Genomic DNA, 19,955 nt, shown 5'->3' on the forward strand with positions numbered 1-19,955 from the left:
TTGCTGATTTGAGGAAAGTGGGACCTGTTAAATCGGGCACAAGAGGCTGTGATTTGACACTTTTCTGCTTTCGCTGCTTCATCTCCCATCATATTTTAATAGTTTTTGTAGTACACACGCAGATTACAAATGGATCAGAAAAGTCCGAAACTTTACAACAGTCTGAAAAAGAGGAAAATGTACAGTTTACCTTTGAATTAGGGGTGATGATTGTATAAATCATCATAAATTGTAAATGTATGTAAATTTGATAGTTGAACTATTTTTATATTTATTTTGATTGTACCTGTACCTGGATGTGTTGCTGTATGTGGATATGCATGCAGTAGTTCAGCGCAGTTGGAATCAAAATGACGCCATGTTCTGAGTTGATGTTACTCTCCCCAATCAAGGGACTCTAGTGAAGAAGAGTGTTGTGACGTTGATCCTGTAATTGTTAAAGAGCTGGGAACAGTGATGTGAAGGGGTGAATACCTCACTGTGGTAAAAATCTACTATACAAACACATGAATTGAGAAACTCAAATCAACAGGATGAGGTCACTGGATAAAGATAAACCCTGACACAGGCCGGAGGGAGTTTGTCTCCTCTCTGCTGTAATTAGTGAATGTGCAAGCCAGTTTTACAGTTAAACTCAGCAGGAAGTGGGCGTATCAACTTCAGTTATTTACAGTTTATAGCATGTTCATTGTGAACAGGTTTAAAGATTAAAAACAGTAATTACGACTGACAAGCTAAAATACGTACATTGTGTGTATTTAACACATTCAAGCTGTATGAAACATTAAAGATTATCTGACCATATGTACATATTTTGACATCTTCAGAACAAGTAACATGTACTTCTGTATCTCCCACCTGTGTAAAGTGTTAGGAATACATAAACCCATGAAGCATACACACAAGTCATGACAGGGACAAAGATTTCACTGTGAACTACTTTTAATGAAGTCAGAGCAATCACACTGCTTTGATGGTTTATCACAGCAAAAAGGTTTTTAAAGTGACCTTTTAACGAGGTCACAAAGGTCACAGAGTGCTCATGTGAGAAGCTGTCCCAAGATTTTGTTCCAGATTAGGGTGGGGTATCGAGAACCGGTTCATTTTGGGTATCGTTAAGAATTGATTCGATCCAGTGACATCAACAGTCTTTTTGCTGAACGATTCCCTTATCGGTCCTTCAGAGCGGCCATTGTTTTTGAGTGTGTTTGTCGGGAAAATGATCGTTCCTCTACGTTGATTACAGACCCTGCAGCGGCTCTGTAATCAACCGTTTCTGCAGCGCGACTCCACTTTGAAGCGTGAACCAACTAAGCAATGCTTCGATCTGCTGGCTCATTCGTTCTTTGATTCGCTGCTCTTCAGAAGCGGCAAGTCCGCTTCTTCACCCCTCTCAAAGCCATTAAAATATGTCAATTGTGAGTCACTTCTGTGTGGACTAAAGTCACTAACTGGGACTCTTGTCTTGTTGCAGTCAAGAAACAAGACTCATCCTCCGTTCCGTTGGCACAGCTCCAAACACTGTGTCACCCAGTCCCCTCAGAATTAATAACTTCAAAGTGAATTGCTGCTTTAAATAAAATGACACCTCTTTCCAAACGCTGTAATACAGACAATAAACTACAATCGACTAAAATATTTTTTTCCTCCCAAAAGACGTCTTGCATTCTTTATGAATTACATCCTGACATGCAGCACAGCACAGCACAGCTGTAAGAGCTCAGCTCAGATGTATGGAAAGACATTCATGCCAATAATGTCTGAAAGGAAATGCTTTTGACAGAAACTACATATTTTGGTTATTTATATTTATGTCCAGAGATAAAGGATCCACCATGTAGAGTTTATTATGTCCAGAGTTTAAGGATGCAGTGACCAATTTCATATTTACTTACTTTAAGACTCAATAAAATGTTGTTGACATAGAAAACCTGTAAAGCCTACTTTTAGTACACAGAAAATTCACAAGAGGTATTGATAAGGGAATCGATAAGGAATCGGATCGATAAGCGGAATCAATAATGTATTGATATCGATAAAATCTTATCAACACCCATCCCTAGTCCAGATAGCATGTGGATCCAATCTGAAAGTGATACCAGGAAGCACTGATAAGTTGTCGCAGCAACAATGTGCACACAAAGGCACACAACCCATTGTGATGTCCCCTTTCCAGAGGGCGGGGGACAATAGTTGAAAAACTGTTGACGCATGAGCACACTTCCTGAAATGCCATTATTAATACCAATGATAGGGAGTGTCATTTAAGTTAAATTATAATGGTACTAGCCCAGCATTCTAACAATCCTACAGACAGACTCCCATGGGAAAGTAATCTGGGTGCATTTGATGTGTGAACATTCCTTGTCAGGCTGTGGGTTCCATACTAGAAAAGACTGCAAGTGATCTATGGGATCCTCAGCTGTCAATGACTTAGCAAAAGGGGCAACCAGATACACCGGTCTCACAGTCACTACAGTACAGACTGCACAGGTTCCAAACAGTCCAACATGAACTTTAAATAGCAATCCAATCCAATATTGTTCTCAGTTAACTTGCAAAAACAGTCAGATAGTTCAAAAGCAATCCAATCCAAAATGGTTCATGTACAGACTGCCATGTGCTTTCCTCAGTTCAGCCAAAAAGTGTGACAGAAATTTGTCAAGCTCTTCATCTGACAGCAGTTCTACTTCAGCTAGAGACATCCCAGTGAATACTACAAATGCCTTCAGATGGCTTACTGGGTTTGTTTTTTGTGTTAGAAAAATGAGCACCATCAACAAGCTCATTGAAATTGTCATCTTTCACCAAAACATACCCCGCCATGTTCATTTTTAAACTAATCACCGTCGCTGTGTCAAGGTGGTTGCGGCATGCAATGGTGAAAAACGTATGGAACCAAAATTGCACGGTAAATGGAACAAAATGGCAAATAAGATGAATGATCCATATCACGTGAAATACAAACCACCTGACAGACAAACAGACAGAAAATATTTACTATATAACAGTAATTACATTTGCTGCAGTCTGTCTGTGAGAGAAGACTAATAAAGCTTGTTTGACATGAGTGGTGCGACAAGTGGAGGAAGGCTGCTTTGTCCCGTTAACCTAAACAATTTACTGTCAGTAAGACAGAAATACTGTACAATAGAACAGAGGTTACATCGTCCTGTTGATGGAAGATGGAGCACACAATCCATACCACAGATTGGGATTATTCAATCTGCCTAAAGATAACGATATCTGCTTTATATAATAGCCAATGGTTGTCCTGCTCCCTAAATATCTGTACTGACATCGGGCACTGAAAAAAAAGTATCGATTGTTCACTCTGCCAATCTCAAAACCAGCAAAACTAATTAGGGGATAGAAATCATGTTAGCTAGTTTCAGAAAATCTTTCTGCTCATCTGACAAGGGATTATAATATTTATTTCACATTTTACATTTTCAATCAGTTAATCATTATGTGTAGCTATACCAGAATACTTTAACATTATCTTTCACTGATTTAGATCAAGATAAAAATTTAACTAATCAACAATGACCACTGTCACATTTTTGTTTGTTTTTTTGCCTAACTGGAATGAATTAGTCAATAGAGTTTTTTCAATATACTTCAAGAGATGACAAACAAATACACCCCAATTCCAATGAAGTTGGGATGTAAATGTAAATAAAAACAGAATACAATGATTAGCAAATCCTCTTCAACCTATATTCAATTGAATACAACACAAAGACAAGATATTTAATGTTCAAACTGATAAACTTTATTGTTTTTGTGCAAGTATTTGCTCATTTTTAAATGGATGCCTGCAACACATTTCAAAAAATCTGGGACAGTGGTATGTTTACCACTTTGTTACATCACCTTTCCACCTAACAACACTCAGTAAGCATTTGGGAACTGAGGACACTAATTGTTAAGCTCTATAGGTGGAATTCTTTCCTATTCTTGCTCGATGTACGACTTCAGCTGTTCAACAGTCCGAGGTCCCCGTTGTAGTATTTTGCACTTCATAATGCGTCTTTTGTCTCTTTTTGTTGTGAAAGTGTAGGAACACGGACCCACAACAGGGGGCGCAATGAACGGACAATGGAGAAGGTAAATAACAAGATTTACTTCTGTGAAACAAGCACAATTAATATAACAAACACAATTTGGGGTCGAATCCGCTGGTGTCGTGTGGGCAGGCTCGAAGGTAGGAGACGTCCGTCTCAGTCGAACTGGAACCACCCAGATCTCCTCTGCCACCGAACCCTGGAAATACTGGAACCGCCAAGTCCCGAATTCCCAGGTGGCCACTGCCTCCGCTCGTCGGATCCGGTACTGCTGGCAGGAGAGAGCAACAACACACAGGCGTGGATGACCGCACCCAGTAACGGAGAGGGGAGAAGCCGCCTCCACCTCTTGTCAAAGAACAGCAGGAAGGTGAGTACTTATCCAAACAATGAAGCTATCTGTAGTCACCAGTCCTGAAAAGGTTTAACGGGTTTAGCTGGTTATGCGATATATAAATGCAGAGAATACTACCTTAGTCTTAGGCGATATCTCGGCACTGAGGTGGAGACGCCGTCCTCCTGATATACCTCTGTGCTGAGTGGAACAGCTGTGTCTGGTGATGGGTGACAGCTGTCACCCAGGCTACTCCCATGATGCGGCAGCGCCCTCTGGTGCCTGGAGCCCGCACTCCAGGCAGGGCGCCCTCTGGTGGTGGTGGGCCAGCAGTACCTCCTCTTCAGCGGCCCACACAACACTTTTGTCCGGAGGACACAACGTCCATGATTTCCAAAAACAATCTGAAATGTGGACTCATCAGACCACAGCACAATTTTCCACTTTGCGTCTGTCCGTTTCAAATGAGCTCAGACCCAGAGAAGGCGGCGGCGTTTTTTGGATGTTGTTGATGTATGACTTTTGCCTTGCATGGTAGAGTTTTAACTTGCACTTGTAGATGTAGATCCTGAGCCCACGCGGTAAGATCCTTTACATGATGATGTCGGTTTTTAATGCAGTGCTGTCACGGAGATTCAATGTTGGTTTTCAGCCTTGCCGCTTACATGCAGAAAGTTCTCGAGATTCTCTGAATCGTCTGATTATATTATGGACTGTAGATGATGGAATCCCTAAATTCCTTGCAACTGAACGTTGAGAAACATTGTTCTTAAATTATTGGACTATTTTTTTTTTTTCACAAAGTTCACAAAATGATGCTCCTTTTATACCCAATCATGACACTCACCTGTTTCCAATTAACCTGTTCACCTGTGAAATATTCCAAACAGATGTTCTTTGTGCATTCATCAACTTTCCTAGTCTTTTGTTGCCCCTGTCCCAGCTGTTTTGAATTGTGTTGTAGGCATCCATTTCAAAATGAGCCAATATTTGCACAAAAACAAAAAAGTCTATCAGTTTGAACATTAAATATCTTGTCTTTGTGGTGTATTCAACTGAATATAGGTTGAAGAGGATTTGCAAATCATAGTATTCTGTTTTTATTTACATTTCACACAACATCCCAACTTCACTGGAATTGGGGTTGTACTTCAGACATAGTCTAATGTTTAGTCTTAAGTGGACAACTATGCTTGTAGAGTTTAATTTAAAAATGCATAGTTGTTGCACCAGTGCATGTCTCCGCAAGGTTGAGCACACCGTTTAAGATCAGCTAAAACTTCAAAAATTAAAATGATGACAGTTTAAAAAAAAAATTTAAAAATCTGTGGGATGTGCCAAATTACCACTTGAAAACAACCCTCTCCATATTTTGGGGCTCCATATTCTCTGGCAGAAAGTTGAAAGCAAACACTAAAATGGAAGCAGATGTTGAGTGAGTGAGAGTATATTCCACGTTTTTGTTCATTCTCTCTCTTCCATTTCTCCTTTGCTCAGTACTCTGTCAAAACATAACCAGTGGGGAATGGAAAAATCTGGGGAAAATGATGGCGGCCAAAAGTGGAAAAGTGAGTCGTGCAAAATATTCTGATCAGTCTTTTTAAAAAAAGTGACTCTAAAGTGTGCTTGACATCAAGAAAGTGAAAAATCATTCTGCTAAAGAGCAATGGTCATTAGGATAGAAATGTGGCTGTTGTGTCACTTGAGTGCTGGAAAGTGGTTTATTGACAGAAAACGATATAATAATGCCTGGAGTATTCATACATTTTTATATAACATGAAAGAAGGTTTTTTTGGGGGGGGAGGGGGGGGGGAGCAAATTTATTAATAATAATAAAAAAAATTAAGAAATCACTTATCCATAAGTATTCACACCCTTTGCTCAATACTTTGTTGATCCACCTTTGGTGTCAACTACAGCCTCAAGCCTTCTTGAATATGATGCCACAAAGCTTGGTGCACCTATCTTTGGACAGTTTTGCCCATTCCTCTTTGCAGCACATCTCAAGCTTCATCAGATTGGATGAGGAGCGTCAGTGCACAGCCATTTTCAGATCTCTCCAGAGATGTTCAATCAAGATTCAGGTTTGGGCTCTAGCTGGGACACTCAAGGATATTCAGAGTTGTCCTGAAGCCACTCCTTTGATACCTTGGCTGCATGTTTAGAGTCATGGACCTGCTGAAAGATGAATCATCACCCAAGTCTGATGTCAGGAGCGCTCTGGAGCAGGTTTTCTTCCAGGATGTCTTGGTACATTGCTGCATTCATCTTTCCCATGATGCTGTCACCACCATGCTTCAATATAGGGATGACACCTGGCATTCATGCCAACGAGTTCAATCTTTGTCTTAGGGCTGAAACGATTACTCGAATAATTTGATTACAAAAAATGATCGAGGCAAATTCTGTGCCTCGAAGCTTCGTTTAAACGTTGTAGTACATATGCCAGGCCTGTGTGTGGTGCTGTAATGTCCCCAGAAAAACAACAGAAGAAGACTAGAGCATGCACTCAGGCCGTGTAACAGCTAATAATTTAGCCCTACCACTTTCCAATGCGACACAGAGTAAAATAAAGCCTTTTAAGAGAAAGAGGGTTCACACTGATCATCTGAAATAGACTTACTGCGCATTTAAAGTAAAGCAGTGTGTTTGTCTATTATTAAAAAACACGGTCTGCTCGACGTGGTGAGTGACTATTGACCCGAAGGTAGGGTACCCACAGTCGAAGCCGGCTGCTGTTCAGATTCGCACTAAGTGTTTCGCTTTTTCTGGGCAACATACAATGCTTCACAAACACGGTAACTTAAAAAGAAAAGAAAAAAAAAACAAAAACAGTAACTGCGAGGCTTGCATGCTCAACCTCCTGCTGAAATGCATCTACTTAATCGCAGAGAAACAGGGATTAAAAAAAAAACTAAAATCACGTAGGGATCCAGTCCACCAACCTTAAAAAAAAAAACAACTCAAAATGGTTACATTTTGCAAGTTGGGAAAAAAAAAAAGAACAGAAAGCCACATCCCATGGCCATTTCAGCAAAATGTCAAGACTTTGGCACAGGGACATTGTGCCATTGCTTAGAGGGAGCCCTGGACTATTGATGTTGTTTAAAAATGCAAAAGTACTTTTTATCCGATTACTCGATTAATCGCCAGAATAATCGATAGAATACTCGATTACAAAAATAATCGATAGCTGCAGCCCTACTTTGTCTCATCAGACCCTCTGGAGAATTTTATTTATCATGGTCTGAGAGTCCTTCAGGTACCTTTTGGCAAACTCCAGGTGGGCTGCCATGTGCCTTTTACTAAGGAGTGGCTTCTGTCTGAACACTGTACCATACAGGCCTGATAGTGGATTGCTGCAGAGATGGTTATCCTTCTGGAAGGTTCTCCTCTTTCCACAGAGGAATGCTGGAGTTGTGATAGATTGACCATCAGGTTCTTGGTCACTTCCCTGACTAAGGTCCTTCTCCCAATGATCGCTCAGTTTAGACGGGTAGCCAGCTGTAGGAAGAGTCCTCCTGGTGTATCTGAAATTCTTCCATTTATGGATGATGGAGGCCACTGTGCTCATTGGGACCTTCAAAGCAGCAGAAATGTTTCTGTACCCTTCCCCAGATTTGTGCCCCAAGACAATCCTGTCTCAGAGGTCTACAGACAATTGCTTTGCGTTCCTGCTTGGTTTGTGCTCTGACATGCACTATCACCTGTATATATTTAGACAGGTGTGTGTTGTTCCAAATCATGTCCAATCAACTGGATTTACCCCAGGTGGACTCCAATTAAGCTGTAGAAACATCTCAAGGATGATCAGTGGCAACAGGATGCACCTGAGCTTAATTTTGAGCTTCATGGCAAATGCTGTGGATACTTACGTACATGATTAGTTTTTTATTTTTAATAAATTTGCAAAAATCTAAAAAAAAAAATAAATAAAAAAATTAAAAAAATCATTATGGCATATTGTGTGTAGAATTTTGAGGGAAAAAAAATTTATTTTAGAGCCCGACCGATATATTGGCTGGCCGATATTATCGGCCGATATAAGCCCTTTTCGAAGTACTCACTATCGGCTGAAATTTTGCTGATAGAACGCCGATAATTTCTCATAAACAGAACAGATACTGAAATAATGTTTGTGTCAGCAATGTTAAATGTCCTTGCACCATTTGTCCAGGTGATGGAGCTCTAAATCCATTCAACAGAAAGCTGCTTACACCCCTGCTTAAATGTGTTCATTACCGGCCCCCGTAGTTCGCCGTCACACTGCACTGATCAGCTGACAAAAGCATACAAGTAAGTTTATAAGGATGTTGTTTGTAATAACTTTGCGATTACATTCACCCCACACTTCTCCAGTTTCAGTTCAACTCAGTTTTATTAACTCAGTTTATGTAGTAATGTGTCAAATGTGCATCGGTCACGCTTTCTATTAAGCCCACGTTGTGTAGACCTTATTTCTAGCATGAAAAACTTTTGTTTACTGCTAAGAGGTTGAAACATTCAGATTCACTGGTCATCCGGAAGAGTTCTGGGAATTACTGCCATTCGCCATTAACCCTCTGGGGCTGATGGCGTCGTATACGACGCCTGGGACCAAGCTTTACTAAATTGTATTGTAAATAACTTTTTAATGATATGAGATAGAAACATACTGGGTTTTTTTTTCTGAAAAGTTAACTCCGTGGACTTTCGATCCACCATCAGCCATCTTGGTACTCCTCATAGAAGATGTGTGATGATGTGCGCAATGTGATTGTCCAATCGGAATTCGTTCTCCATCACATGGTTTTCCAAAATCCAATCGTAGGGCAGATTTACCTCATGTGATATGGCAAAGATCATTTTCAGGAGTGATATCTTAGTAGTTGGCCCGTTTGAATAGCCCCCAACTGCTCCAATTGCATTTTTGCATTTTTTGAACTTGAAAATTCTTCTGTTATAAAGTTAATAAATATGAGTACATTTTATTCATTAAAAAAATAATAATAATATCGGCTGATTTATCGGCTATCGGCAAATCAGCCGATTTATCGATTATCGGCATTTTTTCATCCAAATATTGTTATCGGCATCGGCCTAATAAAAAACCCATATCGGTCTGGCTCTAATTAATTTAATCCATTTTGGAATAAGGCCGTAACATAACAGAATGTGGAAAATCTGAAGCGCTGTGAATACTTTCTGGATGCACGGAGCATATTATATATAGGTGTGTGTGTGGATTTGGACCACACCACAGCACTGAGACTGCACTTATTAAAGTCTTAAATGACATACATTCGAATAATGATGTCTCCAAAACTATTATTCTGGTTTTGCTAGTTCTCAGTGCTACATTTGACACAGTTGATCATAATAGATTGCTTGACAGACTAGAACAGCGGGTGGGACTTACTGACACTGTGTTAAATTGGTTCAAATCTTACTAACGAGATAGGGATTTTGTCTCAATTGGTAATTATGAATCTGAGAGAATAAAGATCACATGTGAAGTTCTGCAGGGATCCATTCTTGGACCACTTTAATTTAATATCTACATGCTGCCCCTTGCTCAAATGGATGTTATGGAATAACATCTCTTACCATACTTATGCAGAGAACACGCAACTTTACATTTCAGTGTCATCACATGACTACAGTCCTTTACTTTCATTAAGTAAGTGTATTCATCAAATTAATGAGTGAATGTACCAGAATTTTCTCCAGCTCAATCCAGACAAGGCAGAAGTGATTGTTTTTGGTCCCAAAAATGAAAGGTTAAAGATTAGCGCTCACCTTGACTCCATGTCGTTGAAAGCTACAAATCTAGCCAGAAATTTGGGTGCAATTTTTGACTCAGACCTGATTTTTAACAACCACTTAAATGCCTATTACCTCCTGAAAAACATAGCTCGAATTAAGAGTTTTCTATCTAAACAAGACATGGAAAAACTTGTTCATGCTTTAATTTTCATGAGGCTAGATTACTGTAATGGTGTCTTCACAAGTCTTATCAAAAATGGCAAGTTAACAGAGTTCACCTGTATGGGGCATCACACTATAATTAATGTGTCACTTTCTGTGAAAGGTATTTTAATGGGAACGGTTGTAAAAAATTCCCACTTGTACTGTTAAATGTTCAGGCAAGGGCATTTCCATAAAGATGATCCTGGAGTAGCACAAGTGGAAGTCATATTAAAAGCCACCGTGTGTCCAAAATCTCCATATGCATGCAGAGTACATTCATGAACATGATTACTGTATCTTGGCCCTCACTTTCACTGCATGTACTGTTCAGGAAAGGAGCGATTTTACCAGAAAAATAGTCGTTCCAATTCTGGTACATGCCTCCTCTGTACTGTGTTGTCTGCTGAATGATGAGCCATCTAACACGCCTATTCCACAAGACACCGTTCTATTATGATCCCCCACAATCCAGTAAAAGTGTGAAAATGGGATGAAATAGCTTAGTCCAGAATGCCTCCTATCAGGCTGGTTAATAAAGTGCAGACCTGGCAACTGGCTGGCTTATAAAGCGCATACCTGGCAACCAGCTCGAAAAACAAAAATACTGACTCTACCAAAATTCTGTCAACTGTTATATAAAGTAACGATGTTGGTTTATCCGCTCCTGCAAATTTCATTTCCCACCAGGTGGGACTAATCTTCCTCAAAATTGGGCAAGGTGAGTACTTTGGCAACCCCTGTTGGCCAGCGTCATCAAGACCCCAATGTTTTTTCAGTTGCATTTGATAGAGTAGGACAAATATTTGCTGATAACATTGAAATCTGGTTGGGGTCTTGATGGCCCAGAGGGTTATGGACTTTTAAATACAGCCAATTTTACAAAATGAACAGATTTTGAGCGCCCTCTATATTCAGCGCCATGGATCCCCCAATCAAATATGTATATAAGATGAAAGAGTTTGCCTCCCTATGTCATTTGATAATTAAACTAGCTAGGGCACTTGATGGTGCTGAATGCTACACCACTTTAAAGATGAGAATGTAATGAAATATAAGTTTTTGCATATTTTTGCCTTGAAATTTGATGACCCCTGGCAAGGTCACCATTTGGGTTTTGCTTGAGAAATTTTGGGAAAGTTTGTTTCTTGGTAGGTTCCATTTCTGAGCCAAGTTTCGTTCAAATCTGAGTCGGCTTGAATCACACACTAATGTAAACCTGCCTGAACTTTAAAAATATTGGCTCTTAAATCAAATGACACCGCTTTCCAAACATACAGACAACAAACTACAACCGACCAAAACCATTTGTTAACCAAAATGAAACATGCTCCATTCTTTGTGAATTACACTGATCTTGATATGCAGCCAGCTGTGAAACCGGTGTAACAGTATATCTTCCCCCCGGATAGCTTACCCCTCACCCTGGAAATCTCCCCCCCACCTACAATGGCGAAAGGAAATGCTATGATAAAAACTCAATAACGTCACATTTATGGTTTGTAGTGGGGTAGGGATGTAATTCATAACAAATGCAGGACGTCTCATTTTGGAAGGAAAAAAAAAACGTTTTAGTCAATTGTAGTTTATTGTCTGTATTACAGCATTTGAAAAGAGGTGTCATTTTATTTAAAGCAGCAATTCATTTTAAAGTTATTAATTCCGATCAGACTGTCTCGGCAGAGAGCCACACAGTGTTTGGAGCTGTGCCAACAGAACGGAGGACGATTCTCGTTTCTTGACTGTAACAAGAGTCCCAGTTAGTGACTTTAATCCACACAAAAGTGACTCACGACTGACATATTTTACTGCCTTCGAGAGGGGTTAAGAAGTGGACTTGTCGCTTCTGAAGAGCAGACAATCAAAGAACCAATTAGCCAGCAGATTAGCCAGCAGATCGAAGCACTGCCTCATTGGTTCACGCTTCAAAGTGGAGTCGTGCTACAGAAGCGGTTGATTACAGAGCCGCTGCAGGGTCTGTAATCAATTTAGAAAAATGATCATTTTCCCGACAAACACACTCAAAAACAACGGCCGCTCTGAAGGACCGATAAGGGAATCGTTAAGCAAAAAGGCTTTTGATGTCGGTGGACCAAATCAATTCTTAACAATACTCGAAAAGAATCAGTTCTCGATATGCAACCCTACACAGCTCCAAACGCTGCGCCGCTCTCTACCAAATCAAGTTAGAGTCCGGCCAGAATTAATAACTTGAAAGTGAATCGCCATTTTAAATCAAATGACACATCTTTCCAAACGTTGTAATACAGACAAACAAACTACAACAGACCCAAAACCTTTTTCTCCCAAAATAAGACGTCCTCCGTTCTTTATGAATTACACTGATGTTGATGTGCAGCACAATCGGCTGCAAGAGCTCAGCTCAGGGCTATGAAGTTAAATTTGTTTCATTAATATCTGAAAGGAAATGCTTTTGACAAAAACTACAGATTTTATTTCTATTTATGTCCAGAGAACAAGGATCCACCATGTAGAGTTTATGTCCAGAGATCAAGGATCCAGTGACCAATTTCAAATTTATTTACTTTAAGACTCAATAAAATGTTGTTGACATACAAACCCTGTAAAGCCTACTTTTAGTACACAGAACATTCACAGGAGATATTGATAAGGGAACTGATAAGAAATCAGATCAATAAGCAGAATCGATAATAGCATTGATATTGATAAAATCTTATCAATACCTATCATGATACGAATGTGACTAAAAATGGATAATTATAAATCACTTATTGCATGAGCTCTCATCTAGGACTTTCAAACTTTCTGCTTTGTCAGTTTGATTTTCAATAAACGAACACTGAGTTTTCATTCATGGAAAACTTGTCAGACATGTGCCAAAGCTACATGTACGAGGTCTATTAGAAAAGTATCCGAACTTATTTTTTTTTCAAAAACCATATGGATTTGAATCACGTGTGATTACATCAGACATGCTTGAACCCTCGTGGGCATGCGAGAGTTTTTTCACGCCTGTCAGTTATGTCATTCGCCTGTGGGCCGTCTTTGAGTGAGGAGTCGCCCACCCTCTCGTCGATTTTTTCATTGTTTAGGAATGGCTCAGAGACTGCTGCTTTGTTTGATCAAAATTTTTTCAAAACTGTAAGGCACAACTGAGTGGACACCATTCGATAAATTCAGCTGGTTTTCGGTAAAAATTTTAACGGCTGATGAGAGATTTTGGTCTGGTAGTGTCGCCGTAAGGATGGCCCACGGCGCCTGACGGCAATCTGCACTTCGAGGTGGCAGCGTCTCGCCGTTTCAAGTTGAAAACTTCCACATTTCAGGCTCTGTTGACCCAGTAAGTTGTCAGAGAACAGAGAACTTTCAGAAGAAGTCGGCATGAGGAGTTTATTCGGACATTCCATTGTTAACGGACATTTTGTAATGAAAGAACGTGCGGGCAGAGTCGCATGTCGGGCCGGACATGACCGCGGGGGGTTACGACAGGAAAAACACCTCCGTTGGAAACCTTAACGGGCAAGTTGGAACATGCCCAAGCTGTTAAACAATTTCTCAGTTACTCACTTGTTGAAAGCCATCAAAAGCCGCCTGAATTTTACAAATGGTTTTCAACACGGAGGTGTTTTTCCTGTCGCGGCGCACACAGATTTGCCGAGTCATCACAGAAACGACTCGGCAAATTTGCGCGCACGTCTTTCATTAAAAAATGTCCTTAAACAGTGGAATGTCCGCATAAAGTCCTCATGCCGGCCTCTTCTGAATCTTCTCTGTTCTCTCACGACATCCTGGGTGAATTAAGCCTTAAATTAGGATGTTTTCAGGTCAAAACAGGCTGACGACGGCGCCTGGAAGCGCTGCACGACGTCCCGCTCCGTGGGAAGTCCTTACACCGACAGAAACACCCCATAATCTCTCATCAGCCATTAAACTTTTCACCGAAAACCAGCTTAATTTCTCGAATAGTGTCCACTCGGATATTCCTCACAGGTCCAGAAAAAATTTTGATAAAGCAACGCGCGCCGTCTCGAGCAGCGTGTGAAACAAAGGAATTCAGCCGAGAGGGCGGGACCACATCTCACTCAAGGCCTGCCCACAGAGAAATGACGTCACCGACACGCGTGAAAAAACTCACGCATGCGCACGAGGGTTCAAGCATAATTGGTGTAATCGCACGTCATTCAAATCCATATAGTTAAAAAAAAAAATAAAAGGGTCGGTTTATTATCTAATAGACCTCGTACATGTAGTTACTGAAATGGTTTCTTCATTCTGTCTCAACTTTCAGAAAAGTTTCGAAATGTTGTAAAATCCAACATGCATATTGGTGCAGTCTGGTGGTTTTCAGCACTCTTAAATAAAGGTGTCGGGAGATTTTAGAGAACTTCATACTTCCTTCTCCTGATAAGCTTTATGGAGATGCTGATTTCCTTTTCCAGCATAACTTGGCACATGCCCAGAGGCCAACCAACTTGCCTGATCTGAAGCCCATAAACAATCTGTGGGGTATTGTCAAGCTGAGACACCAGATCCAACAATATAGATGAGCTGAAAGCCACTATCAAAGCAACCTGAACTTCTACAACATCTCAGCAGTGCCATAGGCCGTTTACCTCCATGCCACGCCCTACTGATGCAGAAATTCATGCAAAAGGAGCACCAACCAAGTATTAAGTGCATAAATGAACACACTTTTAAGAAGTTCAACATTTCTGTAAATCCTTTTTCTATTATTAACATGATGAAATATACAAATATTTTGAGATTTCTATTTTTGTAGCTGTAGGATGTAATTATCAAGATTAAAGACACAAAATCTTGAAACATTTTAGTTTATACAAACAAGTAAAGAATATTTATGTTCACTTTCTGAAATTAAACTTTCACAATATTATTTGAGACACACTTGAGTGTGTGTGTTAAACAAACAAAAAAAAAGACTAACTGAACCACTTGAAATCAATCTGTTTTTTCCACAAATACTTATACATTGACCGTCAGTAGTTTTCTGCCATGACAGTTCCCACTGTCAATTGTCCACTACAGTGAACTTATTCTGCATAACTATTCATTAATATTTCTAACTCCAATGACACAAAATAGGATAGAGACTTTTTCTTCTGTTGCCACAGTCAGTCACATTATCTGTGGAACTTTTATCTTTATGTGGGGACTTTACTCAGGGTTAACTGGACTTACAGTTGGCTAAACCACCTTGGATCACCTGAGACTGAACTTGCCAGCTCACAGTCAACCCAGAGTTCAGGTTTACACTCAGGGTTTGCTGAAACTACTTTCTGAAATAGATTCCAAGTTTGCTGGGTCAACTGCCAATAATAATGTTTGTTAGAGCTGCAATATTTTTACTTGGTAAAATCACTCACTCGGGAGACCAATGTTTGTGCATAGCTTTATTAGATGTAGCTATTCTTCCTAGTTGTACTTCAGAAAATCCAAGTTCCCAGTTTCCATCAAATGCAGAATGACCTTCAATATATATGCTTATATTTGCTAGATTTAATTTACTTGCTGCAACTTTATAATATACCACAGAAATAAAATAATACTTTACAACAGCTCGATTTCAAAATTAACTAAACTTTGAAGAACATTTTAAAGTGGCTACTAAGGCTGCAGCTATCGATTATTTTAGTAATCGAGTATTCTATTGATTATTCTGGCGATTAATCGAGTAATTGGATAAAAAGTACTTTTGTGCTTTTAAGCATCAATAGTCCAGGGCTCTCCCTAAGGAATGGCACAATGTCTCTGCACCAAAATCTTAGTAAATCAGAAGAGCCATGCACATCCAAGATGTGTAAAAAAGGCGTGCTGGATCAAAAAAGAGACAAATATCAAAGTAAAAATCTGCACAACCTGAGGGCTCCCATGCAGAAAGCTTTATCTGGACACAAATAGCTGCGCCAAAATCTTGACATTTTGCTGATATGGCAATGGGATGTGGTTTCAGCTTTGTTTTTTCCCCAACTTGTAAAATTTAACCATTTTTTTTTTTTCTTTAAGGTTGGTGGACTGGGTCCCTGCGTGATTTTTTTTAACCACTCTTTCTCTGCAATTATTATTATTTTATTTAAGTTACTGTGTTTGTGAAGCATTGTGTGTTGCCCAAAAAGCAAAAATTAAAAAGTGAAACAGTTCGAGTCAGCAAAACACAGAAGAAAGAGTGGACTTTTGCTGAGAGGATCTTTCAGAAACTGTTTGTCAGTGTAGCCAGGGACGGAGCTGTGACTTGACCAGCCTCTCACACCGGACAGAGAGAAAGAGACAACAGCCGGCCGCCCAGTCAACAGTCACTCCTCACGTCGAACGAACCATGCGTTTTTTTTTAAAATAGACACACTGCTTCACTTTAAATGCGCAGTAAGTCTATTTCAGACGATCAGCGTGGACCCTCTTTCTCCTAAAAGGCTTAATTTTACGCTGTGTATCACGTTGGAAAGCGGTACTTTAGGTGCTAATTTGAGTAGGGTTGTCTTACGGGCATGCCCTTATCTACTGTTTTTTTATGGGGATGTTACAGTGCCACACACAGGCCTGGCATATGTACTACAAAGCTAAATGAAGCTTTTAGGCACAGAATTTGCCTCAAACATTTTTTGGAATCAAATTATTCGAGTTACTCGACTAATCATTTCAGCCCATGAATAGAGTTCCACAGTTACAGTACAAGAAGTACAGAGCTACAACAAATGTTTTTAATGTATACATGGGGGAAGAATGTCAAGTCCCATGGATCAGGGTCAGTGTTATGGTTCGGGTGCAGGTAAGTGTTAAGGTACCGTGACAGTTGCACAAATTTGATCCCAATGTCACAGACCAAAGAGTCCCCCCTAAAAATCGGACCGCCGTGCCTTCACTGTGCATACGTCATTTTGGAGTGTCGCCAGTATTTCAGCAGTTTGCTCCTGCTGCATTCACTGCGCCTCTGTCATTTCAAAGCGTCACTGATTATCACCTCATTTCTGCTTAAAACTGACTTCAGAATGATTTAAGAGGTTTTACTTTGTCATCTGATGGTTAATAATCCCATTATTCCCTTTGATCGCTTTGGGTGAAGAAACTCCGTCTCAGATGAGCAGCTGTGGTCCAACATGACACATGCGCAGTGGAGGCAGGGCCAACCAATTTTTAGGGGGGACCATTCGGTCTGTGACACCGGCACTGCCGTGCAATTTGTCATGCCAATGCTTCCCACTTTGTCCCACTTGACACCACGCTATATAAAATAATCATTTCATAACTGATGCCAAATTTGCTCACAGAATTTGGCTGATGAAACCATTTTCTCATCACTCCCAGAATCACAGAGAAATTATCTACAGCTGCAGGTTGTCTCGTGCTCATCGTGTGGTGGAGAACACATTTGGAATCTTGCCTCAAAGGCAATTATTTATAATGTACATATTGTAATGAATTGGTAAAACAGTTGCAATTTCATTCCTTTTATGAATTAAATCATGTACCTGTAAAGTTATGTTTATTATAGCTGTAACATCTCATCATAATCGTTCAGATGGCCTGTGTGCATTAACATGCAGTGTTTTCTAATAGGCTGAGCAATGTTCACGGCTAAGTTCACGCAAGTGGCACAAAACTAATGCTACATGCAGCCATGCAGTTTACACAACAGCTCACGATGCGTTAACCCATGCCAGTGCAGGGATCAAATTTGTCAAAGTGTCAAGGTGCCTTTAGAGGTAACTAAACAGACAGGACAGGGGTCATCACATGGTGACGAGCAGCCAATCAGAGGCATTCGATTTGCCCCAACTTGTAGCCAGTGCAAAAAATTTAAGCAAGATATTTGCTTTTTTTTTTTTACAATTTTTATCAGTACCTCTAACCTACACTGGCTTCAAATATATTTAGAATAAACATAAACTGGGTTTGAATTGTTAAAACCTGTAATAATCATTGGATTTTGGACCTTTCATCCAACAAAGCAAGTAAATTTTATAACAACTTAGACTCCCAGGATGAAAATATTAACAATTTTATGTGATACTTAAAGTAATGCTAATGTTTTACGAAGGATCATATTGGAAATAAGCGGACTTTTGTCGTTGTCATGTTATCCTGGGTTTTAATATCATATGTACAAGTTTTGTTTATATGATTCATTATTGTCCGAATAAACAAAAGCACAATCTGTGCTGTTATGTTTGTTTCGATCTTTGCATAACCTTTATAGGCACTGTTGCAGTTGTCCTGCCATATGAGGCAGCACACGGATCAGTGTGAGGTTGGTGTCCTACGTTAGATCAAATCCCGCTAGTCTGGCCCCAGAGACAGAAATAGAACAAACTGCTACTTACTGCTCATTAGCGTAGCAAGTAGCTAACCCTAAATGAATGCTTTCTTTTTATGTCTTTTAAGCACTCGGGTGACAAAGTAGCGTCGATGTTACTCACCTGAACCGCGGGGAGTCCTTTAAACACTCCTCGAAATCCACAGTTATCTTCATTTTATAACAGCGGTGAGAGACGCGCGGAGTCTCTTCGATTAACCGCAGTAATCCAGGCTAATTAGCTTGTTTGCTAATGTTAAGTGTGCTGGTTCTGCTCTGTCACACTGCTAGCCAGCTAGCCCGTGTGGCTGCCACCGTAAACAACCCGACAGCCCCAAAAGCAACGAAACTACAGCAGCCACAAGGGTTAGCCTTGAAAAGAGACAGCGGACTGCGGTGACTGAATCATCGCAGCAGCCAGCAGGAGCTTTTCGTCGACGTAGATACTCCAACTCCACGACCAGCCCAAGATCGTCTGTAATGAACAGATGAACCACTTAACAGGAAACGTTTGTTCGCAGCAGCACTGTCAACATGTAAGAACTATGTAGTACACACTACACACAGGTCATTGTTAATCAAGAAGTATAAAACACATTTGTGAATTCGAAAAGAAACCCATTATTCCTTGCCGGTGTGCTAACCAATTTGGTGCCCTAGGCAAGATTTTTAATGGCGCACAGTAAAGAGTACAGAGTAAAACTATAAACACAGACATGAACTAATACACTAAGCTATACCTATGTTATAGCATTTTTTTTTTTAGCTATTACAAGCTTTGCTTAACCACATGACATTTCAATAAAAATGTAAACAGCCGCTGCAATTGATGATCAATGCATGCCAAAATGCCAGGAGAAATTCCGCTCAAAGCTTCTACCAACTATCCCCACCCCAAAATAAACTGTTCACCTAAAATAAACTAACCTGTAAACAAAGAAAAAGAAACTGTTCGTCTCAACTTTAGGCAAACCTTACCCTGAGATGCCTTAAGCCCTGGTCAGAATAATGAGCCACATATGGATTTGTCAGAAATTTCAGTGATTATTCAAATAATGAGCCACATATGGATTTGTCAGAAATTTCAGTGATTATTCAAATAATGAGCCACGCATATGATGTTCTTAATATATGTTCTAAATAATATAGCACCTTCAACTGCACCACAGACTAAAACAGTTAAATGTGGTCTATTAAACATTAGGTCTCTCTCTTCTAAGTCCCTGTTGGTAAATGATATAATAATTGATCAACATATTGATTTATTCTGCCTAACAGAAACCTGGTTACAGCAGGATGAATATGTTAGTTTAAATG

At 40.0% G+C, this 19,955-nt stretch overlaps 1 protein-coding gene across 5 annotated transcripts in view; it reads right to left on the bottom strand.

Moving 5' to 3' along the window:
* The window catches only part of LOC117518747 (arf-GAP with coiled-coil, ANK repeat and PH domain-containing protein 2-like), a 121,134-nt gene extending 102,077 nt beyond the window's left edge, over window positions 1-19,057 (bottom strand). For 3 of the 5 annotated variants that reach the window (XM_034179966.1, XM_034179964.1, XM_034179967.1), the window contains exon 1: window positions 18,763-19,056. In XM_034179966.1, coding sequence (XP_034035857.1) covers window positions 18,763-18,815 — 53 coding nt within the window. In that variant the 5' untranslated portion in view covers window positions 18,816-19,056. Of the gene's footprint in view, window positions 1-18,762 lie in introns of all 5 variants that reach the window. The other 2 variants (XM_034179965.1, XM_034179963.1) reach the window with 1 other exon arrangement.
* Between the last annotated feature and the right edge of the window lie 898 nt (window positions 19,058-19,955).

Source organism: Thalassophryne amazonica, chromosome 10 (assembly GCF_902500255.1).
Source record: "Thalassophryne amazonica chromosome 10, fThaAma1.1, whole genome shotgun sequence".
Taxonomy (NCBI): Eukaryota; Metazoa; Chordata; class Actinopteri; order Batrachoidiformes; family Batrachoididae; genus Thalassophryne; species Thalassophryne amazonica.